General features: G+C 40.6%; 1 protein-coding gene across 2 annotated transcripts in view; it reads left to right on the forward strand.

Moving 5' to 3' along the window:
• Positions 1 to 18,411, forward strand: part of grip2b (glutamate receptor interacting protein 2b) — a 144,200-nt gene extending 125,789 nt beyond the window's left edge. For both annotated transcript variants that reach the window (XM_029431356.1, XM_029431357.1), the window contains exons 13-25: positions 3,724 to 3,869; positions 5,909 to 5,989; positions 6,951 to 7,014; positions 7,269 to 7,414; positions 8,551 to 8,695; positions 11,714 to 11,853; positions 12,118 to 12,312; positions 12,529 to 12,685; positions 13,831 to 13,945; positions 14,295 to 14,508; positions 14,689 to 14,915; positions 16,566 to 16,712; positions 17,244 to 18,411. In XM_029431356.1, coding sequence (XP_029287216.1) covers positions 3,724 to 3,869; positions 5,909 to 5,989; positions 6,951 to 7,014; positions 7,269 to 7,414; positions 8,551 to 8,695; positions 11,714 to 11,853; positions 12,118 to 12,312; positions 12,529 to 12,685; positions 13,831 to 13,945; positions 14,295 to 14,508; positions 14,689 to 14,915; positions 16,566 to 16,712; positions 17,244 to 17,408 — 1,942 coding nt within the window. In that variant the 3' untranslated portion in view covers positions 17,409 to 18,411. The remainder of the gene's footprint in view (positions 1 to 3,723; positions 3,870 to 5,908; positions 5,990 to 6,950; positions 7,015 to 7,268; positions 7,415 to 8,550; positions 8,696 to 11,713; positions 11,854 to 12,117; positions 12,313 to 12,528; positions 12,686 to 13,830; positions 13,946 to 14,294; positions 14,509 to 14,688; positions 14,916 to 16,565; positions 16,713 to 17,243) is intronic.
• The last annotated feature ends 4,458 nt before the right edge of the window (positions 18,412 to 22,869 follow it).

A 22,869-nucleotide genomic window follows, 5' to 3' on the forward strand; every position in this document is an offset into this window, starting at 1 on the left:
ACAACTTAACATTTTTTTTACATTTTCTTTAAACTGCAAAGTTGTCAATAACTTACGACATTCAGATGAATTCTACAAATTGAAAATGTTGAATTTACTGCATTATAGCAGCTTAGCTTTGTGTGTGTGTGTGTGTGTGTGTGTGGTGTGTTCACGATCCCAGTTTGTGTGCTCACAACTTCATTTTACTTTCTCTGCATGAGTTCTCCGTTGTGTCTGCATTGTGTGTGTGTCGACTGATTGATGTTTCCTTCGTATTAAAAGCTTCTCTAAGTGCTGGGTGTGTTTCTGCACCCCAAGGCCACACTCCCTTCTCCATTAGTGCCCACGCTAACAGCACTAATTAGTTAGCTTTGCCTCGCCCACGCTGGAGGAATCGATAAGCACCTTCCTTTCCGCTTGACGGCACAAAACCAAATAAACCTCTTCTCTTCACAGCACCCTGAATTACTCTAAACCACAGTTTATAGTCTTTAATAACATAAGTCTTGTGCAGCGGTGACCGGCGAGATCATCTGCAGTCTAATTACAACTGCCAGTATTTTCTGTGTTATCCGGAAACCACCAGGAGGCATCAGTGAGGTGGAGCACAAACTGTGAAACTGCTATAGAGACTTTGGACTGAAGATAGGAGGTCACATGCTGATGAAGTTTAAAGAAAAGCAATAAAATGATCAAACAGCAGTGAATGTGTCGGCGACGACACATTTTGCAAGCAAAACTTTGGATTACCGTAATTATGTACCGTACCGTAATTTCTGAAAGATGAGACTCTGCGCTTTACAGCATATATTCATTCATTACGGTAACTTCACTTACGGCCCTCCCGGAAGCCCGCGAAACAGCGCCTTTGTTCTGAGCAAATACACACACAGCGCTGGAGAGACACAGACCACACCGCGGAGAAATAGAGCCGGAAAACAGCCGGAGATTTAATTCAAATGGAAGCAAGACGGTATGTAAATCAACACTTGTATTGCGTGGTGACTTGTTTAGAACAGTGTACCAAGTCTGTAAGGTTGTACTAGGTGTGTAATTGTACTTTATATGCGTAAATGTGCGCGTCTTCTTCAAGTAGCCTGCATCCTAGCAGAGGCTGTGTGCAGGCTTTAGCTGGAGAGGAAGAGGTGTCACCAGAGATCACGAGGTGTCACCAGAGATCACATTCAGGCCTGTAGAGGGAGCTATGGGGATGCTGGATGATCTGGTGATGCTGTCAGACACAGACGTCCTCACCACATCACACCACAAGATGGCAGACTGAGGCAGAGCCCGATGATGGACCCCAGGTGTCCAACCACCTCTTGATATGGGAAACCCAGCACCAGGTGACATTTATTCCGACTTTGATGCTGCAGTTTTCAAACTCCTCTGTGAATACACAAACAAGAATGCAGCGAAAAGCCTGGAGAGAAGGAGAAAGTTCATCTGGACTGAAATAACTCCAGAGGAAATTAAGAAGTCCACAGGCATGTTGCTGTACATGTCAGTGTTGAACCTGCAGAAAGATGAGCAACTTTTGGTGTAAGCAAACCATTTTCCATGTGTCATCCCCTGCCACTGTCATGTCCCCAGACTGTACAGGACAGTTCATGGCCATTAGATCTAATCTTCATATGAGTGACCCAGAGAAAACAGGAGCAACAGGAACAGTCACTGGCAGTACCACCAAGACCTCTGCATGTGAAGGGACACTGAGAGAGGAGAGAATTACCCTGTGTGGGGAAAAACGCCTGGACATATTTTCCATTTTATGGCCTGTTTTTGCAGATGTAAGAGTAAAAGACTCAAAACTTTTACTGGAAATAGTTGTATGCATTTCAAACTTCAAATGTAACATGTTAAATCTCTTATTCATGTACAATTGCAGTGTTTTTTGTTCACTAAACCACTAAACTCAAATTCCGCTTTTGTGTTTCTCTTCATTTTAAACTGTTATTACACTCTCATAACATGCAATAAATTGTAAATGACTGCCAGATATGGAAGGTTCCAGGTATATTTGGAAAATTGGCAGAAGCACTTACTCACAGGACATTTTCTGACCTTTTTATAGTCAAAATAAACTGAAAAATCCATGCGAAAATGTTGAGTCTTCTTAGGCTTAGGTGTTAAAGGGTTAAATATGTTTAATGTCCAATTACGAATCGGCTGCAGATATTGTTCCAATGAGTATACAAATTGTATTCTACCAATGCACAGCTTAAGTGCAATATTATTAAGAATAAATGTGAAGACGAGACGGAGGAACAGAGGTAAGAAGTGAAGAGAGCAGTGAGATGATTTGTCTTGACTGGCCATTTAATACTCAGTAGATCATAATGAAGATGTCTGACTGTATATTAATACAGTGCACCCACTCATGGCTTAATGGAGGATATATCAAGTGTGTGTGTGTGTGTGTGTGTGTGTGTGTGTGTGTGTGTGTGTGTGTGTGTGTGTGTGTGTGTGTGTGTGTGTGTGTGTGTGTGTGTGTGACATTCAAACAATGGACAATCCTAAGTGGCCTGCAAATCCAAAGGGCACTAACTGCATGAAGGCGAGGCCTTTAAAGTGAGACAGATCACTTAGTCTTCACTTTCTCCCATGAGAAGTCTCCTCGGGGCAGAAAGGGATAACCACTGTAATCATTTAGTAGAAATTTATAACATGGCTCTAATTTTAGTGGAGCGCACCAATTCTAAATCAGTCATGACTTTTGACCCTGAAGCCATTCAGAAGGAAAAGAAAGTAACTGCGGTTAGAGTCACATCGTCCACTTTCTCCCCAATAATTCATATTAGCAGTGAAGGTTCGTTACATAACTGTGTTCACTGGAATGATTTAAGTGGCGTTGTGACACACAGACAACGAGCTTCTCATCCGGCAAGGTCAAAGTTGATAGGGTTAGGGTTAGGATTAGGGTTAGGGTTAGTGAATAGTTGGGTTAGGTTTATAATAGTTTGAACTACGAGTGCAGCGAAAAGGCATAAACGCCAACGTAGCACCGCTGTAGTGCTACTTGCATATTTAATTAAGCCAAGCAATTACAGAAAGTGTTGCTTGTTTATGGACGAAGACATCAGACAAACCAGTAAATGTGAATTTAATTAACAAGAACCATTACAAAGAAAATGCCATTACAAGGAAAAACAATTAGACCATCAGCCGAGAACATATACGAATATGTTCTGCTTGAAACAAAACAAACACACTTTGATTTATGATATTTGTGAATTTTTTATTTCATAAATAACAGAGTATCTTCCCATTCCTTGAACTTGTCTCGTGATTTCGGCGTCCTTTCCGTCTTCATGTGAATGACCCTCTTCTTCACACTTGTATGTTTGTTTCTCCCGGTTTTGCGGCAGCCTCATAGAAACATCATCAACACTCGCTCGCCGTGAGTTCTCTGGACAACGACCGGCTCCTCACACACGGGCTCGGACATTACACAGACTTTTTACTCGTGAGCTGCCAGTTGGTTTAGTGTCCGGTCCGAATGATTCGGACATTTGCATTCTCACATGCAACTCCTCCAGATGTCAGGGTTGCAGTGCATGTGTGAAGTTGCTCTAAAACATGCCTCTAATTTAAACCCAAAATGTTGCCCGATCTCAGTCCAACCAGAAAAAGTGCTTCCTTTAACAAAACCTCACAAGAAATACAAATGTAAAGATCATTTCTCACAAGCCTCACATTCATCCAACCTTTGTGACACCATGATGGTATCTTCTGTCGTAGGTGTGGCCTGCTGCAGGTTGGAGACCGCCTCCTGTCAATCAATGGAATTCCCACAGAAGATGGAACCCTGGAGGAAGCCAATCAGCTGCTCCGAGACGCGGCGCTGACCAATAAGGTCTCATTGGACATTGAATTCGATGTAGCAGGTTTGTGAAGTTAACACAACAAAATCCCACATCCTCATGTTTCTGTTTGTGGTATTATTACACCATGAGATATTATAACCAGCTGCCTTACTACTGTTACAGCGCAGCTTTATCACAGCTCATGTCAACTATGGGATACCGCTTCCCGGGGCAACACATAGACGTACATAAAAGTAAAATGAAAGAGCACAGAGCAGCTGTTATACACGGTCCATTCTTCATAAGGAAATATTTGCACAGACAGCATCAGTGCACAGTAATCACAAGTGTTCACTGCACGTCTACATGCTGTTAACCCCAGGAACATGTAGCAAGCACACTGATGCCCTCCTTTACTTCTGTGTTGAACTCTCCAACTGCATTGCATAGCTTTGTGAGCTCATACACAGACCAAGGTTGTGACAATCCAAGACCATCCATAAAAAAAAATGTATTTCTAACATTTAATGTGTTTGATCTGCAGGAGCAGATCAAACAGGTGCTTTTCCTTAATTTTCCTTACTTACTTTTCTGTGAACGAGAAAACGTGGCTTCATCTTGTTGTTTTGTTAAAGCTACATTAAAGTTATTTTTACAGATTTTAGTTTTACTCACCAAATCGCATTGTGTGTCTCCTACAGCTCTAGTAAATGTGATGTATGCATTTCCTTCCTCATGAAACATTTGAAAAGCTTATTATTTAAACTTTATATCCATGTTTACTTGCTAGCAGTCTTCTTCTTCTTCCCTATTTGTTCTGTTGCACTGCAGCAACTCTTGCCGTGTGTCCAGCACCTGTACATCCGTGGAATAGAAACCATCGTGTCACCTGCGTGCGCGTGCACGTGCACGTGTGCTTGCATGAGGCAAATAAAAATGTAGAAAAACCTCCTCAAACAGGATAATGCAAACCAAATGAAACAGGAGAGTTTAAGAAAGGCTCACAGTGTGCACACAGATCTTTAGGATGAGGCATGTGCACTAGGAAATAAATTGCCAAATCAGTTTCACAGTTCTTTTTCACAATAAGTAAATAGTTCAGAAAATAATATACATCCATCCTTTACAATATTACACTTCAGCACTATTTTTGTTTAAGGAGACACAAACTATGTTTTTCCTAACTTTATAGTTTGTTGAAATCTACATTTTTACTTTATGATTACACTTGTCACAACCTGGCTCGAGAGGAGGGAGACCACAAAATCAAATAACTTTTCTATATGGTTTAATTTAAGTAAATGATCCACAAAGCACAAGCACAATACAAGCAGAAGGCAGCAGGCCAGAGGGAAGAGAGCGAGAAGATCTTGCAGGTCTGCTTTATATCCTGAGCCCAGCCTGCTCGGGTGTACTGCATCAGTGACGAGGAGATGACGAGGTCTCAGCTCCACCAATCAACCTCCTGAAACACAGGTGAAGCACACAGCCTGGGAAGGACAGGACAGCCACCTCTGAGGCCGTCACACACTTTGAAAATATTTTAATTTCATTTGACTAGCTCTGTGTCTTTTCTGGTGTCTTTCCTAATGTTGCATCATGTAATGCGTTAACATAGCCGGCAAGTAATTATGAAGTTAGCATTCATCCTATAAACAGAGAGAAATTAGAATTACCCAAAAGTGGACTCAGCCAAATCCCAGGCGTAATATTTAACACTGTGACTCTAATAAGTCAGACAGCTCTGAACAAACACGCTGCTCATGAAATGAAATCTCTTCGACACAAAAGGAAGTCCAGCTGATGGACGGTTAATGAACGTGCTCATCGTGTTTGAAGGATACGAGCTTCTCTACAGGCTGAAGGATCCTGGAGAGAAGTCGCTCTGCTCACGTCTTTAACTCGTCCTGGATGTTGTTACTGCTGGAATTAGCATCATGACTCATGCAGGCAAACTGTGAGGATTGGAAGTCACTGTTTGCCCCGAAGAAAGAGCAATTCAGAGGCGATAAGAGCAAGAGCTAAAAGCCTCGTAATTACAAATGTTAAGCGGCGTGAAAAGACTTATTTGTTGCTCCATTATAATAATAATGGCTTTTATGCATGTGTTTGTAATACAGAGTCGGTGGTGCCGAGCAGTGGTACGTTCCACGTCAAACTGCCGAAGAAAAGAGGAGTGGAGCTGGGGATCACCATCAGTGGTAGGGACACACACACACATGCACACACACACATGCCAAACATTTTTCATATGATCTATTTTTTGTTTTGCAGAATGTTTGAAAAAGTGCAGGTTGGTCTTGTGACATTCACACAAGCACGCACACACACACACACACACACACACACACACACACACACACACACACACACACACACACACACACACACACACACATATTTCTCATGCTAACTGTAGCCTGCAGGGAAGCTCAGTGAATTGAAATGAAAGACACCAGGCCGACCACTCAAAATGAAATGTGTGTGGACAGATTGTAGAAGATCATCCCAACAGCTTAATATAAACGTGTAAATCTAGAGGAAACTGATGGAGAGCTTTCGTCTACATCAGAATTAAAATGGCTTCAAATGAACACACGTTGATTGGTGTCGGACACATTTTCAGTTCCAGATGCTTTTGTATGAACAACAGTCTGAGGCTGCAGGTTCAGAGTCAGTGACGGTGCAATGGTGCCATCTTCTGAGAGGAAGCGTGCACAGCTGACTCCAACATGGCAACACACTGACCAACCTTTCTTCTGAGAAGAGTACAAGCGAGACGTGTGCAGAGTGTAACAGTTCTTTGCCGTCTGAAAACACACAGAACTGCAAGAGTAAACAGAATATAGCACAAACAAAACCTGCTTTAAAGAAAACACTGATGCTAAAAGTGCTTGTGCAGAGTTTTAGTTTCATTTAAAATAAATAAAAACTTGATAATGCAATAAATGTTATTGTTACGTAAGTATTTTGTGCAGCACTATTCGTTGTTCATTGAAGGTTTCTTGTTACCTTTACAAATATTATTTTTTTATTGTCATTATAATGTTTTGTTTTGTAGAAGTCCTGTTTGACAGCGACGTTATATACTTTATATACATTTATATATATTGACTTTGTGGATGTTGCTGCTGCTGAGTGTGATGTCATCTCCATCCACAGTCAGTAAGAAGCCCGGAGAGCCCCTCATCATTTCAGACATCAAGAAGGGCAGCATGGCCCACAGGTACAACTTACACACTTTATTATATTGTATTCTTCTGCAGGTGCAACACGTGTTTTACTCTCTTCTAATGTATTAGTCTACTCTGTAGTACTCTGTAATGTGTCACACATTATGTACGTTATGCTTGCTAAGTACATGTTGAGTGCAGTTTTGTCAGAAGTGTGACAAAGGATGCTGTAGGACAGCCGTGATGACAGAAGTGATTCCTGGTTCCACCTTTTTGTTTTCTGCCTCCGTCTCTTCCTGCGCTGCAGAACAGGAACACTGGAGCCGGGTGACAAGCTGTTGGCCATCGACAACATCAGACTGGAGAACTGTTCCAAAGACGACGCAGAGCAGATCCTGCAGCAGTGTGAGGAGCTGGTCAAACTAAAGATACGGAAAGATGAAGACAACTCAGGTACATGTGTGCATGTGCATACGTTCAGTAAACATAATAACCACTATGTGAGGGCCGGAGCTGAAACTAATGTTTTATTTGATTACAGTTTTTTTCGATCACTTTGGTTTAGTGTAATTGCGTGTCTGTAAAAAGTAGTAACTCACAAAAAAAAACCATTTCATTCATGCTTATTGTGTCAGTAAATTAGCCAATTCCACCACCAAAATAAAAACTTGTTTGAGCTGCTCTGGTCAAATGTTTTGTTTTTTAACCCTGGAAATGTTTTGTTCTACTTGTTGACGCTGACCTCTTACTGTACAAACAATAATGTCAGTTTAGTCTCACACTGAGCTTCAGTGACAGGAGATGCACTAACACTGTTTGACCACCAGGTGGTGCTGTTGTCCGCAACTCTGGACTCCTGATACAGTTTCAAAATGGTCATGTGCTGTAAAATGCATCTTAATTGATCCCAGTGGGGAAACAGTGTATAAACAAAAAGGTCTATCCAAGGTGGAACAATACAAGTTAAGTTACTTTAATAAAGCAATGTATGGGATATAGTAAGAACATGTGTCGGAAGATTATGTGTGAGTCTAATGTTTACTGTGAGTTTTAAAGCAGCTAAACCTGCTTTCTACCTTAGTCTCGCCCTGCTGATGTTACAGCCGCATGGTGGATTTGACGGGTTAATTAAATGAACGCCTCCATGTTGTTGCAAAGACACGTCGCCTTCTTCCACTGTTTTGATGTGATGTAAAAAACAAAACGGGAACACACGAATACCGGAAGGGATTGTGTAATCTTACTAGATTATGACGATCACGTGCACACGCAGACTGCAGAGATTATGTGTTCATGCTACATGATGACAAGGCAGTCTTTCCCCTGGTTACCATGGAAACTGTCTCTACCTTCACCAGTGTTGTCTTGAGAACAGTTCGACCTACTTCTGGAATAGGTGTGTGTGTGTGCGTGCATGTGTGTGTGTGTGTGTGTGTGTGTGTGTGTGTGTGTGTGTGTGTGTGTTTCACATGAAGAGATAACGTGATGCAGTATCCCCAAGAGGTTTTACTGTGTGTGTGCATCAGGCACTTATTGGAGTTGAAACATTTGGATAATAACGTGTGTGTGTGTGTGTGTGTGTGTATCAGATGAGCAGGAGACGTCAGGCAGCATCATCTACACAGTGGAGCTGAAGAGGTACGGAGGCCCTCTGGGTATCACCATCTCAGGCACCGAGGAGCCCTTTGACCCAATCACTATATCAGGCCTGACCAAGAGAGGCCTGGCCGAGAGGTACATGCTCACACACACACACACACACACACAGACACACACACACACACACAGACACACACACACACACACACACACACACACACACAAACACAGTTACCAGTTAGAGTTTTGGTGCTTTAGGAAAAACACTGCAGCTTGAGATTTTTGTTCTTTTTTCACATATTTCAATATTGCTTCAGTGTAAAAGCCAACGAATACAAAATAAAATACAATAAGACTACAAAAAACTGCTTCTGTAATATACAGTATATGGTCATTTGATCTGGTACCATGTGACGTCTTTGGCAATAGCACTAACTAACACTGTCGTCATCCGTCTCCATTTAAAACTCATTCTCACTGTTAAACAAATGTGAATCAATAAAGTTCTGCCTCAATGGATGATAAACATGTTTTTGCGGTTTGAAATCAAAACATGTGCTTTTTATATTCGTGTGCCTCGTCGTCATTCACAGCATCAAACATACCAATAACTTCACTACAACACTTTGATTATCTCCAGCATTGGTGATGAACCAGAATGTGTCTTAATTCACTGACAGTCTAAGTCTGCATCTTACACAACATGAAACGACTCACCTGCAGCTCCACTGTGCGTGCACAAGATGTCATGTGAGTGTACACAATGTTCTTTTGCTTTGACTGCCAAAAAGGAACACTGTCAAATCGCACAAACAAAGTTTTACTTTATTCAATTTAGTCGCATCTTTCCACAGTATCCTGTTTCACTGTGTCATCTCATTATCTGGTAGTTTTCACATTTACGGCATATTTTCTTCGAACTCAAAGGCTTTTTTGTAAGCTGTATAGCTACATTTAACTGTGTATTTATTCATTTGTTTAATCTAGAAAAGCATGTCTGTATAAAGCCACATAGTGCGCGACCAACTGGGGTTCCCAAAAACAAAATTGTAATTAAATTTGGTCACGTATTCTAAGAAGTCTGTTCCACAGAGCATTGTTAGATAAACCCAATAGTTGCTTTGAAATACAAATCAAAGGCGTATCCAAACAGACACAGGTATTTATGAACACAGTGTTTTTCCTTCTTTGTTCTTGATAGAATAAAAACTATAATTATTTTATTATTATTTATTATTATTGGCAAAGATGCTGTCGAAACAGGTGGGTTTTCAGTCTGCAACGGAAGGTGTGAAGTCTGCTGTGCTGACATCAATGGAGAGCTCGTTCCACCATTTTGGAGCCAGGATAGCAAACAAGCCGTTTTGTTTGAGGGGAATCTGAGTCCCACTCGCAGTGAGGGAGCAGCGAGCCGATTGACTGATGCAGAGCAAAGTGAGCGAGCTGGGCTGTATAGTTTTACCATGGCCTGGATGTAGGAAGGGCCTGATCCATTCACAGCACGGTCGACCAGCACGAAAGTCTGGAAGCAGATTTGGGCCGCCACTGGTAGCCAGTGAAGGGAGCGGAGGAGCGGTGTAGTTTGGGTTAAAGACCAGTCAGGCTGCTGCATTCTGGATGAGCTGTAGAGGTTGGAATGCACATGAAGGTAGTCCAGCCAGTAGGGAGTTGCAGTAGTCAGTGAGATGACAAGAGTCAGAACCTGCGTCGCCCTCTGAGACAGTAGGAGATGTATCCTCCTGATATTTTTTCCATAATTGCACTAAATGTCGCCTCATTAGTGACGCCTTGCAAAATTGATACCGGTGCACACTCTACCAGCCAAAGACTAAGCTTTCCCTGTCTACACGTCACTATAGACATTAGACTTCATAGACTGCCCAGACAGTGAGATCAGGGCAGAAGACAGAATCAAGTTATATTGCCTTATTTAGGCCTCCCAAGCTGTGCGGTAAAAACCTTATTAGGAGAAATAACAGAAGACGCCTTGGGCAATAAATAGAGGGATTCCCCACCAGCAGCTGAGTGTGCAGGAGGTGCCATGTGAGAGATAAGATAATGATGAGTTAATGAGAAACATGAAGCGGTGGAGTAATAGGATGGTAGCTAGTGTCCACAGCAACTGAACAGTATATGGCACAATGGTTTCCCTGAGTCATAGACATCCACTGGTTAATTCAGCTTATATCCAGTCCACCACACAACACGTATTTCACAGTAAAATGTCAGTTTTTATAACTGGCTCACACTTTATTCCACTAAATCACACCAATGGAGGCAGCTTACCACTTACCCTGCCACACTTGCATACACACAAACTCTGTGACCCCGTTTATTTGAGTTTGTGATGTAATTGTTCTATTTCCTGACCTAAACAGTTGTCGATAAAGCACTTTAACTCAGACTTGTTGGCTAAAAGCACTCTATAAATACACTTGGCTCAGCGTGAAATGGAAGTGCAGGAATACATCAACATGTCTGCTTCTGTGTGGCTCATGGAAAACGTTCACACCAACCCAGTTTTTCTTTGAGCTCATTGTGAGCTTTGATTTTGTTAAATCAGCTTAGGTAACTAGAAATGTAAGATATAAATCCAGAAAATATTCTCAGAAATACAAATCTTTCTGGCTTTAATCCCATGTGCATATATACAGTATATATATATATACAGTATATATATATATATATATATATATATATATATATATATATATATATATATATATATATATATATATAGTATGTTTTAAGCATGTACATGTGATATGTGAGTCCATGAGCGTGTGTGAGATGCGCTTATCACATTTCACACCAGGTTTCATACAGTGGCCAGTGATAGTGGGATTAAAGGGAGCTGGTAATATTCATTACAGAGTCACCTTGTTGTGACCTTAAGTATTTGCAGTATTTTTTCTTTCTCTACAATTTCAAAAGGGCAAATTCCAAAATGCAGAATGTGTCTGCTTGTTTACTTTTGTTATCCCACTTGGAGCTAATATATACCAGTAGCGTAGTTAACTTTGTCTTATCTTAAGCTAATGTCTCATAGTAACCTTTTCATGTGTGTGTAGCATAATTTTGCATTACTTTGCATGCCTCTGGGTTTGTCCTCTTACCCATGTGTGAATGTGTGATGTTTTAATGTGTGTCCAGGACAGGAGCTATTCATGTAGGTGATCGGATCCTGGCTATCAACAGCGTCAGTTTGAAAGGCAAGCCCCTGAGTGAAGCTATCCACCTGCTGCAGATGGCTGGAGAGACGGTCACCCTCAAGATAAAAAAGCAGCTTGACAGTAAGTATGAATTATTAATTATACTATTCATTGTAACATTGACCAATAAAGTTGGGATGAAACAAAATGGAACTTATTTAGTTAAATTCTGCATCAAGCGTCTGACCTGAAGACAGTGTGTCATTACTAAATGCTTGTAGTCGGTTTAGAAAATGGGAAAATATTATTTCATATTTTTCAACATTTGCCTTGTTGTTGTTGTTGTTGTTGTTGTTTGGTGATGCTTTTATTGGATTAACCTTATTCCCACTTGTTCTATCCAAGATGTAGAGGACAGCAAGGCAGCAGAGGCAGAGGACACAACAGAGAATGAAGTCAGTGACCCCGAGGAGGATGATTTGACGGACAGCCAACAGACCAATAAGCTTTCAGAGCTTTACTCCACAACCATACCCAGCGTAGACTCTGCCATGGAGTCATGGGATGGCTCAGGGATGGACGCCGGCTATGGCAGCCAGGGTAAACTTTAGATTAACACATGTAGATGGTGAAAATGGTTTTACAGTTTTACATATTTACATATTTACAGTAGCTCTTGAAAAAGTTTGTTGGGACATAATAAATTGCAGTAATAACAATAAACTCTTGTAGTTTCTACACCATTTGTGTTTGCAAATGGTTTTACTTATAATCCATAAATGAGCACTTCAAATAGTTTGTTCACTCCTTCTGCAGGTACTTACAACCACCAGGCAGCTGGTATCGCCCTCCACCCCCATGAGTGGCGTAGTGCCAAGCAGCAGCGCAGCACCACACCTCCTCCTGGACGCCGGAAGAACTACCCTTTCAGTGACGGAGGCTTCAGTGAGGATGAATGGGACAAACCACCTGGGTAGGACTGAACTAAGTTTTATCTTTTTAACTACCAATCAGGTATCCCTTGTACTTTTGTTGACCATTTTTGACTGCATGGTAAAGCAATTTTAGATCTGTTCGTTCAATCCCAGCAGAATATTCGTTCATTCTTGTGCAGCATGAAAATGTAATGGCCAATGAGTTAAATGTGTCGAATCCATCACATTGAAAATTAAGTTTGCATTGATTTTTGCTGATTTTTTTAAAGAAAGTAATCGACAGAATAATCAACAATGAAAATATTTGCTAGTTGCATAGTTAGCTGTAATCTAAAGATTAAGTAAATTGGCTACAATTTACAGAAATACTGGTATGGTCCTTTTAAGCACTTTAGCTCTAATAGATCTCTGAAATGACTATATTTTGAAACTAACAATTATTTCCTGATCAAATAATCCATTGATTGTGTTTCATATTAATCAATGTATTGTTTAGTCCATTAAATAGTAAAACATAAAAAGGGGGCTAGCATAATTTCACACAGTGGTTGTGGTGGAGTGGACATTGAGTTTATGTTGAGTCATGGGGGCCAGTGAGACTGAATGAGTAGTATGTGTGTGTTTGTGTCTCTGTGTGTACAGTCAGGAGTCAGGAGGTTAAGCCTTGTGAGGATAGCAACATTCGCTGGGGTTATATAACACTAATGGGGGTAGAGAGATGGAGAGGACAGATGAGGCAAGAAAAATATCAGCTGCACAGTGAAAGTGAATTAATCTTGTCAGCCGAGGACATTCAGTGTTAAAAGATTACTCATGTTGCATTTAACCAGAACAAATAGCCGTGACCTGTACTGACACTGCTCTGTCTTCACATCGGCTTTGCTGATGATGCCACTCCGTTCATTTCTGCCTTGATGTGCAGACTCAATTCCACAGTACATTACAATGACTCTTGATTGGTCAGGTTAGCTTACAGTTTTAAGGTACATAAAAGTTTCATGTTTTAGAGAAAAAGCAGTTTACCAAGAGGCCGATCTACGAAGATTCAACCCAAAAATGTTCGTCCACACATTTATGTCGATTTTGTTTATTGGCTTTTTACCAGCAAGTAACCAGTGACTCTGCCGCTAACTTGTTTTCAAATCAGCTTCCTTTAATTCATTTGTGTTTCTGTGTGTGACAGATTTATTGGCCAACAACCAGACGGTATTCTGTTGGACCCCGATGACAGTTTCTGGTGTCAGGCGCTTGAGGACCTGGAGACCTGCGGCCAATCAGAGCTACTCAGAGAGATAGAGGTCAGTTAGCATGCAAGCATCCACCTCCAAACTAAACTCATAAAGTCATTAGCATTCTTTATAACTCCAAAGCCACAAACAAATGAACTGTTGGTAAAAATGGCCTGTTAGCATTAGCATCAAACATGGATACAACTCTTACCCATTTATATACAAAGGCAAATTGAAGCTGGATGTATATTTGATGAAGGGGTTAATGGCGGTCCCATGTCGAATTTCACCCGTTGGTAACATCCCCACAGAATTACATAGATGGATGATGTAGGCTACTGGCTTTTTTGCCATCAGTATAACTCACAAATTAACGGTTATAGCTGACGTTTAAGTGTGTATGTTTTGCTGTATGCAGGCATCCATCATGACGGGAACAGCTATCAGTCTGGGTGTCGAAGGTGTCAACAAGCCTCCAGCTGAGACCATCCTGAGCCACAGCAGGATGAGCCCACTGCGGAGAAATTCACTCCTGCACCATGGAAACCTGCTCCACCAGGGTACACACCTCCACCAGGGCTCCCATCTGCACGAACAGGCCCACCTGCATGAAGAGGCCCAACTCCACCAAGGTAATTGAAATGCAGATGTGACAGAGCCAAGAATGGTCGTCTTCCCATCTTATAATATCGGACTGACGAAAGAAAGTAACTCCAAAATCTTGTACAACGTTTCTCAAATTTTACAAACAAACATGTTGCTGAAATACTGTTTTATTCTAATTTAAAAACCAACCCTTTCAATCCACCCAGATGTGCACCTGCTCCAGGAGGCCCATTTCAACCATGAGGCCCACCTGCACCATGAGGTCCACCTGCACCAGGCGGCCCACATTCACCAAGATAACCAATCCTCTCTTCTGCACCATGAGCCCAAGTCAAAGGCCTCATTGAGAGTGTCAGAAAGGACGTGGGAGTCTCGTCGGATCAAAGAGGAGATGCAGGGGATTTTGTCCCCAACGCCTTTGGAGCTGCATAAAGTGAGTTCTGAAGACTATCAGGATGTGATGTCTGTTCTGGGTTAAAACCTGGATTATAAATGATCGGATTAGGTAAAGTGTGGGCTTCAGTGCAGGGTAAAGAACAACAACAAGAACATCCATCCATCATCTACCGCTTATCCGGGGTCAGGTCGCGGGGGCAGCAGCTCCAGTAGTGAACCCCAAACTTCCCTTCTCCATGCCACATCCTCCAGCTCCGACTGGGGGATCCCAAGGCGTTCCCAGGCCAGTGAGGAGATATAATCTCTCCACCGAGTCCTGGGTTTTCCCCGGGGTCTCCTCCCAGCTTGCCTGGAACACCTCCCTAGGGAGGCGCCCAGGTGGCATCCTTACTAGATGCCCAAACCACCTCAACTGGCTCCTTTCAACACAAAGGAGCCAACTCTCGTAGATGGCTGAGCTTTGAACCCTATCTCTAAGGGAGACGCCACCCGCCTGAGAAAACACATTTTGGCCGCTTATACCCGCGATCTCGTTATTTCGGTCATTACCCAGCCTTCATGACATTAGGTGAGGGTAGGAACGAAGATCGACCGGTAGATCGAGAGCTTTGCCTTCTGGCTCAGCTCTACAAGTACAGGTGTTAATTAATAACACTAACCAACAATCAGAGGAATCTGACACCAAAGCATCTAAATAAAAGTCAGCCATCATTAGTTTTGAAATGTATTTTTACCTGTGATTTTGTACTGTCACATGTCAACAAGCCTTCTGTATAAATGGCAGACTCATTTTGGATTAGGTCATTTTATTACATTATGAAATTAATTTACAACTTTGAGTTTGTTCAAGTTTAAAAAGTCATAACAATTACCTTTTTACAAGTTTGTGCAAATTTGTTTTACTTATTATGTAATATAGTAAAGAATGTACAGTGAAGTGGCCAACCCCCCTTTGGCAACAGCTATGCTAGTGGTTTCATGTCCTCACTCTCTTGTGGATTTACAATTATGATCGTATACAAGGTTCTGTTACAGCCCAGAGATAAAATGAGAAACACATTTGTTTTCCATAGGGAGAAAATACATTAACGTCAGCTAAATCTGTTTTTACTGATGGACTCATTGGCCATCAGCCAAATTGTTACAGTCTCTAAATGGTGTCTCATTAAAAGAGCATACAATATTCATACATCACATAATACTGCCTTTTTGTGTTAATCCATAGATGTTAGCAACACATCTGGCATGCATTTATCCTGCAACCACACAGTATTGAGAAGTGGTCATTTGTTAGAGTGGCCTGTCAAGCATTTATCCTGCTTCAGTAAAGTATGTAGCATTGGTGAATACTGTACTTTGTTAAATCTGTTCATACGAATCACATATGTGAAGAGAACAATACAGAAACCTCACAGTCCATTTTAGGTATTTGCTCAAATTTCGAGAAAAAGGAATATGTTCGTCAATGTTCTTTAAAAAGGAATAAAGTCTCAATAATTGGTTGAATATCCAAACTTAAGTTTAGATTCCCTTCAAAGGGCCCTGACACACCTGTATTGTTTCGGGCGTGTACTCGGCTTTGCTCTAAATCAGCCACTGCTTACCATTAAACTGGGATTGCTCCAAACTGTGTTCAAAGATTAAATTTTACCAGAACAACCTTACATCCTTGTGTCGCCTCCTCTAGGTAACGGTAGTAAAGGACCCGGAGATCGACGACTTTGGCTTCAGCGTGTCAGACGGCTTCTTGGAGAAAGGAGTTTACGTCAACATGATCAGACCTGACGGGCCAGCCGACCGGGCCGGGCTTAAACCCTACGACAGGATCCTGCAGGTAATGTCCATTTAATATCATCCATTTTTGGACAACAGCGTAGAGCTCGAAGCTCTTTTATACATATGTTATGACAAGGCAGCTGGAAAAGGTTTATGACTTAACAGTGGCATGTTCTTGAGAGGTTAGGTTAGTCATCCAAACTCTGTTTAATTGTTTCATTTGCTAATGGCAAAAGGATCTCCATATAAGCAAGAAGTGAAGATGACAAAGGAAAAAAAACATCTGTTCATATCTGTTGGTCTGACTTTTCAGACATTTACTCAAATACCAAATTATCTTTGTGTTGGCCCCCTAAAATAAGGGTATTTTGTATACAAATTAAACTCAAATTAATACTCAAATTCACAATTTTAACAAAGTTGTTTATGTCAATGTGAAAGAGATCTAGAAAGAGTGCAGAAACACGACAAAAATAAGTTGCAATCAGGAATTATCCTTTAACCTTAAGCATTCTTTGTTAGCTAGTTAACCAACAGCAGTGCCATTTACCAAAACAGCCATTGTCTGTGTCTCTCCGTCCACGTCCAGGTGAACCACGTGAGGACCAGAGACTTTGACTGCTGCCTGGCGGTGCCTCTGATCACAGAGGCTGGGGACAGACTGGAGCTGGTCATCAGTCGCAACCCACTGGCAAATGACGACGACGACACAGAGGACAATAACAACACTTTCGACCACCCGCTAGACCTGTAACACACACACACACACACACACACACACACACACACACACACACACACACACACACACACACACACACACACACACACACACACACACACACACACAAAAACACAGACAGATGTATCTCTAGACATACACACCACATGCATTCACTCTGCCACACACAGGCAGCAGACATACTATAACTGGTGATGAAGTGCAAAGTTATATCTACTGGAACTGGCCAAAACACACACACACACACACACACACACACACACACTCCACCGGCTTGCAATAATTCTATTTAAACACAGAGACTCCTTCAGGAACAAACACACACTGTGACTTGCATGCTCACACAATGGCCCCTTCCCATTCACACTCGGTTGAACTGCTGTCATACAGTATAACACTCGATGGAAGGGCTGGAGTCATGCAGAGAAACCACCAAGGACACTCTCATTAAGGCTCGCTGGGAGTCCAATGTTTTTCCAACATAAACAACCACTGACTTGGCACTTTAACCAGCCATTAACTGATTCGGACTTACGTAAAACAAATTCATAAAAACCTGCAATTTTGGTGAGGTAATTTCAGCAGTTTGTAATGCAAGGTTTATAGAAATATTTAGTGCTGGTGTTGCCAGAGGGATCTGCCTTATTACACAACTTTGCAAGGGATTTGAGGAAATCTGAGGTGAAACTGTAATGATAAAATAGAAAAACTGCCTCGCTCAGTTTGCAGATTCCATCTGTTTTAAGAAAGGCTATAAACACTCACTAGGAGATTGAAACAACAGTTTATACAATGTAGCCATTGTAGAAGTCCATATTGCTGCTAAGAATCTGCTCAATTCCCAAGAGTCATTTTCTGGAAAAGGTCAAGTTTAGCTCTTTTTCCAGCTTTCACATGAAGACTTCTATATTACATACCTCTGCACATCATAAGGCCAGCGATAGGACAGTGATATTATAAAAAAAAATCTAAATGTGTGCCATGATTGCAAGTTCAAGACAATGATGTCATCACAACTGCCAAACTGTTTTTTTTTTCAATCCAATCATCTCAAGGAAAAGAATGAATGGAAGGAGTTGTTTTCCTCTGCTAACGAAACATGGTTTCTTATGAAGGATTTATTAGCAAAAGCAACTTTTGCTGCAACAACTGTGCAGCTGTGTTGATGGAGATGCACTGGAGAAAATCGTGTTGCCAACAGAAGAACGTTTTCCTGCAACGTTTTGAAACATTATTTGACCCTTTTCCATTTTTCATTTCCATTTCTTCACTACTGGAAGAGTTGCAAATCTACATTGCCCAATGTGTCACTACACATTCTCACCTCAGCTCATTGTCTTCTTACAAAGTCAAAGAACAGTAGCTACTCTGTATGCATTTTAAATATTATTAGGGTTGAGGTTCACAATAATCAGAAATAACTTCTATTTATGCCATTTAAGCTGTTCTGTGCAGCACTTAATATGATACATTCTGAACCACATTAATTTTGATACATTTGCATAATTGGCATAAACGCACAGGATGAAGGAGCCTGTCACCGCATCAAAACTGTATTTTACACAGTGAGGAGCCACAGGGGGAGGTTTTGGGGATAATTACTTTGACACAAAACAGAAATAAAACAATGTTCTTCAACAACAAACAGTCAAAGCTTCAGAGTGGTAGAAGAAATGAAAGTCTGGTGGGAACATATGTACCCAACATGATTTATCTTTACAGTAAACAGACAAAATATAGGGTCCATTTGTAATTTCCACTGACATACATGAACGTTTGCCCAGACCAGTGCAGACACAACATAACTAAAGAGCCAAACATACATTACTCAGGAGCAGATTCAATTATTTTTGAAGGGTTCACATTTTCTCCTGCAAGCATTAATGCTTTACACTCCTTGTGCTAATATATAATAAATAATAATAAAACTGACAAGCATAACAAAGTATGTGTGGCGGTATTGGGTGTACATTATTCTTTGACTAGAGTCATAGACTGGAAGCTAGCTCCAACTATGCTGCCTATGCAAAGAATCTAGAGCACCAGTGTGAACAAGAAAAGTGAAAAACAAGAAACAGCCTCTTCGCTACAGGAAGCAACAGGGTTCACAAGCAATAATATAAAGTAAAACAAAACAGCAGCACCAATGTAAAACATGCTACTAATCACAACCACCACATTCTCATTGATAACTAGTTATGACAACAATTTTGAAAACTGATGTTTAAAATGCTCCACACAGCATCTTCAAATGAAATCTACAGTATAGCTCAACTATGAACACTAAAGTGTTACTGCTGTTTGGCTTTGTAGGAAAGACTGGCCCTTTTGCGGTCATGAACAAAGTTAACGGCATCATCTGCATACATAGAGATCAAATTCATCAGAATGCTGAAGATTGCGTAATATTTAGCGTCCAATTGTCATTAACAGTGCAGGTAACAGAGTTGTAATCCATGATTGAATGTCTCGCTACGAAATGCACAAATTGGAATTTTTAAATCAAAGAACTATATAATTTCTGCCAAGCGAAATCATGTCACGCTCATCCGAGAAGTTGAAATGCTCCAACTGTCGGTGTGCCTGAAATAGCTCCAACGCTGTCAGTTAACTACAATACCCATATGCCAAACTCGAAGAAACCTGAACCATTTAATGACTTTTCTTTACTCCTTCCACCTCTCCTCACCACCTATTTTTGGTCTGTTTGGTAACACTTCTTTCACCTCCTGTCTTCATGATTTTTCTCTTATTCGTGCCAAAACTTTCTTCGCTCTTATTATCTGTGGATTACCGAAATGAGACTGGCTGTCACTCCCCTCCAACTGCACTTGGCTGAGTGTGGTTGAATTTGTCTGTGTGTGCGTGTGGCAGAGGGAAAAAGTGTATACGGGTCAGACAGTAACATTTTTATATATGTGTTCCTGTGTGTATGTATGTAAGCACAATAGAGAGAACTAATGCTGTATGAGTGTACAAAAACGTGTGAGAGACAATACATACAACTCAAAGACACACAGGAATACTACATGTGAGTGTGTGTATGTTGAAGAGAGAGGAGACAGAGAATAGCCTTTGTCCTCTGAAGGATTGGAAAGATTTTCAACAGGAACAATCACAACCTCTGTTCTCTCTCTCTCTTTTTTTTTTTAACTGTTTGCATGTCTCCCGCTCTTTCCTCACATTGTTACATAATACAGTTAGAGTCCAGCTGCCCCCTTTGAGAACACCAGTGTGTGTGAGACTGAGGGAGCCTATGTGTATATGACTCTATTGGTATGTGTGCATATGTGTGTGTCAAGGTTTATGTGTATGTACAATATACATGTGTGTTTACATTTACGTATCCAAGGATGTCCGTTTTGTTTTTCTTTTAAGCATGTATGAGATTTTGAGCATGTGTGTGTATATGTGCGCGTGTGTCAGAGAGAGAGAGAGAGAGAGAGAGAGAGAGAGAGAGAGAGAGCTAGGTGGTGTACATTTCACTGTACAGTGGTGATGTTCTTCAGGGCTGTGGGCCGTTCCGAACCCGGACGAGACTGAAAACAGTATAAACTCAGTTTTTGTGAGCGAGCCGGAGAAAGACAACATTTTCATAAATAACTAAAAAAGGGTAATTTACTTTTTTTCCATGCACTTACTACAAAAAAAGAAGCACACTGTTGAATACCATGCACTGTAAGTATTCTCATTTACAATGGAACAAACTTGTCAGAGTGTTTTTTTACGCAATGTCAAGTGGACAAAAAAATACAAAGTTTTGTAAAGCAACAAAAAAATGAAAAATGCTGAGAAAAGCCTTTCAAACTGTTCTGTTGGTTTTATGTATGTATGTATGTACGTATGTGTGGTCATCCATACTCCCTATGCATTTCTGGGTCAAAGGTCAGTTTAAAGCCCAATCCGGAAATCGTACCAAAAGTGTGAAGGATGAGTGAAGTATATAAGAAAAATATAAAACTTAACACAGTTGTATAATGCAATAAATTAAACATTTGCTGTTAATTGGTTGAAAATGTAAAAGTGACAAAACATTAAATTACTGTGACTATGTAGGACTGATACTGCAATCCTTTAGAATGAAAATGACAAAGTTATTGAGACACTAATCTATTTAGTTTAGGCGGGAGAATATGTCGCAATGTCATGACTATTTTATAATAGTATACTGTGTAGCTTACACTTGCCTGTTGTCATTATCCCTGATCCCGTTTAAAGGATGTCATTATATATAATAATATATATAATCTAACATTTATTACATCTGCAGAAAGGCACTTTCAAATGCCTGCCATTCTGTACTGCCTCCTTAAACACACACACAATACATTGTGTTTTTTATGGTTCATCTTAACCTCAAGCTTAAAAAGAACCCAGTGTCTGACCAACAGGATGCTAGCTCAAATCCCTTGGCCAGTAGGCTATGTGTGTTTCTTTATACAAATTACTGTTGGAGATGGAGCACATGTTGGAGTTTCTACTGCATGATTTGTTAATGTGCAATGCAAGCCAGTCATTTGTTTAGTGTTTTAATGTGGAGATACGCAGAAAAAAAAAAAATCACTGCTTGCTGTTTTTGTCAAGTAACACCTTTCTGTTTCGGTTCTCAGCTGCTAGCTAACAGTATGTGTGTAACATCGCCGTACACAACCATATGTAGCAGAATTCGGACATGGCTTCTGTATTTGACTTATAATAATATAATAATTGATCATTTGATTAGATCTAGCATTTAAAAAAAACACAGTAACATAACTATACTAGCTAACTATAGTGTCTTGTCAGCTAACCATAAGTTTAACTTCCAACCCATATACGTTTAGCTATATTATAGCTATGGCACTTAGTTAGCTAACTATAACCATTAGCTTTCGGCCCAGACAAGCATAGTTAATTCACTAACTATTGTAGGCCTATCTGTTCAGCTAACTGATAGCCTACCACCCCAAAAACTATAGCAAACAATTGATAGGCTATGTGTTAGCTAAATATTATTATTGTCTAGATATCGGCCATATTTCCGTTATTTCCCATCATCATTGTTAATGATTATTAAAGGCATTAAAACATTTTTTTAAAAGGGCTGGTATAATCATAGTATTTCCTCTGGCTACAAGAGTGAGATAACTAGCTAACTATAGGCCTATTGTCTTGTCAGCTAACCATTAGCTTAACTTCCAACCCAGATACGTTTAGCTATAGCCTATTATAACTATAGCACTTAGTTAGCTAACTATAACCATTAGCTTTCGGCCCAGAAAAATATAGTTAACGTAGCCTACTAACTATATTATCTGTTTAGCTAATAGCATTCTGCCCAGAGAACTACAGTTAAGTAGCTAACCACAATGACCCACCAGTCTTCTTATTACCGTAAACATGTGTACAAACGTATTGACTGTGGCTGTGACTCTACGAAGGGGAAATAATATCAAAATAATATAAATTCCAAACAAGCACATTTCAGTGTGTC

The sequence above is a fragment of the Cottoperca gobio genome, chromosome 5 (genome assembly GCF_900634415.1).
Source record: "Cottoperca gobio chromosome 5, fCotGob3.1, whole genome shotgun sequence".
In the NCBI taxonomy this organism is placed as follows: domain Eukaryota; kingdom Metazoa; phylum Chordata; class Actinopteri; order Perciformes; family Bovichtidae; genus Cottoperca; species Cottoperca gobio.